Genomic DNA, 5,467 nt, shown 5'->3' on the forward strand with positions numbered 1-5,467 from the left:
TTTGGGTTCAATCTTGCGGTGCTCGATCCCAGTGATAGAAAGGGAAACGACATGTATTGTATTGTTGCCATCGAGGATAAAAAGATGGGGTTTATATCATATTGCATGAGTTTATCCCTCTACATCATGTCATATTGCTTAAGGCGTTACTCTGTTCTCATGAACTTAATACTCTAGATGCATGATGGATAGCGGTCGATGTGTGGAATAATAGTAGTAGATGCAGGCAGGAGTCGGTCTACTTGTCACGGACGTGATGCCTATATACATGATCATACCTAGATATTCTCATAATTATTCACTTTTCTATCAATTGCTCGACAGTAATTTGTTCACCCACCATAATACTTATACTATCTTGAGAGAAGCCACTAGTGAAACCTATGGCCCCCGGGTCTATCTTCCATCATACAAGTTTCTAATCTATTTTATTTTGCAATCTATACTTTCAATCTATATCATACAAATACCAAAAATACTTATCTTATTATTATCATCTCTATTAGATCTCACTCTTGCGAGTGGCCGTCAAGGGATTGACAACCCCTTTATCGCGTTGGTTGCGAGGTTCTTATTTGTTTTTGTAGGTACGAGGTGACTTGCGTGTGGTCTCCTACTGGATTGATACCTTGGTTCTCAAAAACCGAGGGAAATACTTACGCTGCTTTACTGCACCACCCTTTCCTCTTCAAGGGAAACCAACATAGTGCTCAAGAGGTAGCAGGCTGCAACCCGCAGCCGGCTGTCTTCAACAACACCGTCTACATCAACATCAGCACAAACCCTCCGCCCAACTTTTCAAGTTGCCCGGAGGCTCGGAGGCTACTGTCGTGGGGATGACCCCCGGGTAGTCCCAAGACGGCGGTCCGGACGGGGTGCCCGCCTGTCCGGGTCGGTTGCTTTGACTCGCGCTCGCGCGCCCCCATAGGAAGCAAGTCGTGCCGGCTGCAACCCGCAGCCGGCTGTCTTCAACAACACCGTCTATATCAACATCAGCACAAACCCTCCGCCCAACTTTTCCAGTTGCCCGGAGGCTCGGAGGCTACTGTCGTGGGGATGACCCCCGGGTAGTCCCCCGGATGACCCTGATTTTCCCTATAGAATCTTACACTATTTTCCCTATGGAATCTTACACTATTTTGCGGTCTCTTCCATAATGAATCGAGATTCTCAAGTGTACCTATAGGTCCTAGCCATAGCCGAACTAAGCCTATACGTACCTATAGGTCCTAGCAAGCTACTAGCAACTGCATATTTTATGTGATGATGCTCTATTTGGATACTCTAACCTTGAACTAACCCTAAACTAAGTCTAACCAAAGAGCTGTTTGGATGGTAGGGTTAGATTGATAATAAAATTCTTTCTCAATTATTTGACTACTTTGGATCCTGTTTAGAGGAGAGATAACTTTTTTTACTATTTTTTCTAGTGGGCCCAGGAGAACTAATACAAATAAGCTTCTTTAGTGTGGGCTAGTTTTTTTGGGCGGGTTAGATCCAACTAACCCAAACTAACCCATCATGTTTGGATACTTTTGGGTTGCTTGAGCGCAAACTAACTTAAACTAACTCTAATTTAGGGATCCAAACAGGGCCGATGATCAATCATTCAGGGAAAAGAAGATGCACATACAAGTAGACAAATCCGAACTTTACACAAAAGAGAGTCAAATTGACACTATAAGACGATGCGAGGCGGTAAAAGTACTGGACACTATTCCGTAAAATTCACAATCGAGTTAAATTTGCCCAAAAAATGTATGACCATGTTTTTGTTATCAATTTGCATGACTCTGCAAAAGATATTGATCAACATTACTCCACTCGACGAACGTGTTTAGATACGGATGCTCGTGTTAACTTTTTAAAGTTTTTGTTTAGATGGCTCTTTTTTGTGAGACAATTTTAGATGGCTCATGTTATTTTTAGGGGGAGATGGCTCATGTTTGTAAGAGGGTTTGCTTTCATTATTTATTTAGATCACAGTGTGTTAAATATCCTCTAGCCCGGCCCAGTCCAGCCCAGATCAGATGGCACGTGAGAGACAGGACACATGAGTCTAGAAATCCTATTTGACGCTCTCTGCGTCCAATGGTTGACAAAACGTACAGGTGCGTGATCAATTGGGTCAGCCATCTGGAGGATACCAAGCACATGTTATTCACTTGTGCAAAAGCTAAAGAGATATGACAATTACTGGGTTTGGACTTTGCTATGGATAAAGTATGCGTTGTTGATCATGCGGCAGAAGCTGTGCTAGCTAGAATATTTATTGCTAGAACCAGCTGAAGAATGTGTGGTCCTCGGTGTGGGAAATTCAACGGAAGTAATTGCTATTGGTTCATGGTATTTATGTGGGAGATGAGAAAATTAGTGCATAATAAAAAGGTCCAGGAAGCTAAGTTCATAGTAATGGAAATCAGAGCTTTGGTTGCTAACTATACTATGACGAGCGATGCAAAGGCGATGATCAAGTGACATGGTTGGAAAACACCAAGGAGCAACTATGTGAAGCTAAATGTGGATGAGACTTTTGACCAAGACTTACTCAAAGGCACGTATGGCGCTGTCATCAGAGACTCGAATGAAAGATTCGTCGCGGCATAAATCGAGGAAATCGATTGGTGCGGAGATGCGCTTATGGCCGAGGCACAGGCCTTACGGTTTGATCTCAATTTGGCAACTACAGTCGGGTCTAACCGCATAGAGGTGAACTCCGACAATATCAAGATGATATAGACAATGAAGAATGTATGTCGCTCTTTCGGTCTATCAGCGACAGTTTTTGATGATATATATCACCTTGCGTGTGATTTCCTGCATATTATTTTTAGCATGCTCCTAGAGAGACTAATTGTGATGCCCATGATTTAGCCAAACTAGTTAGAAGTAAGATGTGTGCGGGCTGGATGAAAGATCCACCCGTAGAGATTATTAATACTCTTGTAAAAGATAATATGATGATCACCTTGCAATAAAGAGTAGTTTGATGTTAAAAAAATTGGTTGAGCCATCCCATGCAGTACGCGACCTTGGAAGTTCTGGTTTTGGGAACCTTCTAGAGCTTCCCAGTCAGGTTTTACTGGGTTAGGGAACATTCTAGAAGATTCCTAAACCTTTTTTATCTTTTATCTTTTTTTTGTTTTTGTTTCTTTTTATTTTCTTCTTTTTTGTTTCCTCTTTTTGTTTTTTTAATTTTCAAAAATTAGTTCATTATTTTATTTTATTTTGCATTTTCTTAAATGAAGTTTTAAGAATTGTTCACTTTTACAAAAAAACGTTTTTTACAAAAAACTTCAAAGGTTTAGAAAATTTTCTTCATTTTCAATATTTTGTTTGTATGTACAAAAAATATTCGCATTTTAAAAGTTTTTTGGGTTATTCAAATCGTTTCGTCCATGTGCGAGGTATCGGCTTAGAATCAACATCTGGGAAGTAATGAAGTGGGCGGGCACTACTAATTGCAAAACCACGGGTCAATTACATTTATTTTGGCAGAAATTTGTTAATTCAAAATTTATCTGATTTTATTGGGCACAAATTTAATGAAATTATCGAAATATTCTCAAAACCGGCCTCTTCTGTAAAAAAGAAAAGCAGGATTGAGAAAAAAAATTAAAGCAGGTACACTACCCAGAGCGGCTAGGAGCGAGCACGTCGCGAATCAACGCATCAAAGTTGCGGTGAGACGAGCCGCCGGACTTGGTCGCCCTGACCGCTTTCTCCTTCCACTCCTGTGCCTTCTTCTTCATCACCTTCCCACTCTCCCCCTCCATGACCTCCGTGATAAGGTCTGCGACGGCATCGCGCCGGACGTCGCTGTCGATCTCCATGCCGACGCCCCATTCATTGCACTGGTACCGACAGTTGGTCTGCTGGTCCCCGAAGAATGGCCAGCTCATGACGGGCACGCCACCGCACATGCTCTCCAGCGTCGAGTTCCAGCCGCTGTGCGTCAGGAATGCGCCCACGGCCGGGTGGTTCAGCACCTGCTGCTGCGGGCACCAGGAGGCCACGAGCCCACGCTCCGCCGTCTCGGCCGAGAACTCCGAGGGGAGCACTGCAGTGTCGCCCTTGGCGAGGTCGGGACGGATGATCCAGAGGAAATGCCTGCCGCTCTTGGCCAGCCCCCACGCAAACTCCACCAGCTGCTCGTTGGTCATGACGGTGATGCTGCCGAAGTTCGCGTACACAACGGAGCCGGGCTCCTTGTCGTCGAGCCACGGCAGGCACTCCTCCTGCTGCTTCCACAGGCTCATGCTGATGCTTGAGCTCGGCGCCAGCAGAGGGAGTGGGCCGATGGTGTACACCTTGGGCAGGCCGAGCGCCTCCATGGCCGCCACCGCCTCTTCCTCAAGGTCGCCGAAGGTGTTGACGATCATCGCCGACGCGCCGACCGCGCGCTCTGCAATCCCGAGCACGAAATGCAGCATGTAGTCGTCCGGGGCGGGGCTGCGTATGAAAGACGGGAAGTCCTTGAACCTCATGTTCCGCAGGCCCGGCACATCTTCCACCGGCGTGTCAAGGTACTCGTTCGTCAGCTGCTTGACGTCTTTGATCGGTGCGAGGCCACGGTCGAAGAGGAGGCGGTAGTGGCGGACACCGACATAGCTGATGGCGCTGGAGGTGTACAGCTGGACATAGGGGAGGCCTAGCTCCCTGGCCGCTTCCATGGAGAAGTCCATCACGTTGTCGGAGACGATGCAGGTCACGGGCGGGTGGCCCATGGGCGTGGCGGTGTCGTTGAGCTCTGCGAGGAGGCGGCGGAAGGGCCCGACGCAGGTCTCCGTGAGGGACTTGCAGAGCGACAGGACGTCCTGCGTGACGTCGTGGTCGGACGGCGGCAGGCCGTCCGGAATGGTGTCGAAGCGGAAACCCGGGACGCCGGCCACCGCGGCCGCGCCCCGCGCGCGGACGAGGCGGGCGTGGTTGTACTCGGTGTTGACGAAGGTGACATGAAAGCCGCGGGCATGGAGCATCTTGGCCAGGTCGAGCATGGGGATGATGTGCCCCTGAAAGGCCGCCGGCAGGCACACGGCGTGTGCTTTCTCGCCTGGTGCCGAAGGACCCATTCCCACGTGCTAGCTTTTCGTGCCGGGTCGGCAAGGGCTTTGGCCTATAGCTACTCTTTGTTGCTGAGTATGATATCTTTTGAGTTGGCTTGGCATGGCTCTGTCGATCTTACCATACATTATTTATAGATGGCTCATAGGATAGCAATGGCGATGAGCAAACATTTTTTTTTTTTGAAGTACATCAATGGCGTACCATATCGTTATAGAAGGGAAGAAACAATGTACAAGAAGCCGACGAGTAGATGCGAACATCCACTGTCAGCAACAACCGAAGACGTCTTTGAATTGGTATGATGGATGGTGGTCCGAAGGACCCAAGTGATGACATCGACAGATTTGGCTTGACTTTCAGTGGAAACTCCACAGAGATAATTGCACGTATCATCCTGGAA

At 47.1% G+C, this 5,467-nt stretch overlaps 1 protein-coding gene across 1 annotated transcript; it reads right to left on the reverse strand.

Moving 5' to 3' along the window:
- Positions 1 to 3,463: 3,463 nt before the first annotated feature.
- LOC123131637 (7-deoxyloganetin glucosyltransferase) lies at positions 3,464 to 5,221 on the reverse strand. Its single transcript, XM_044551304.1, has one exon. It carries the CDS (start codon positions 5,070 to 5,072, stop codon positions 3,630 to 3,632), a length of 1,443 nt encoding a protein of 480 aa, XP_044407239.1. The 5' UTR covers positions 5,073 to 5,221; the 3' UTR covers positions 3,464 to 3,629.
- Between the last annotated feature and the right edge of the window lie 246 nt (positions 5,222 to 5,467).

This window comes from Triticum aestivum, chromosome 6A, assembly GCF_018294505.1.
Source record: "Triticum aestivum cultivar Chinese Spring chromosome 6A, IWGSC CS RefSeq v2.1, whole genome shotgun sequence".
Classification (NCBI taxonomy): Eukaryota; Viridiplantae; Streptophyta; class Magnoliopsida; order Poales; family Poaceae; genus Triticum; species Triticum aestivum.

Excerpts from the sequence above, each read along its gene's own strand:
- LOC123131637 (XM_044551304.1), bottom strand. The coding sequence starts at position 5,072 with ATGGGTCCTTCGGCACCAGGCGAGAAAGCACACGCCGTGTGCCTGCCG.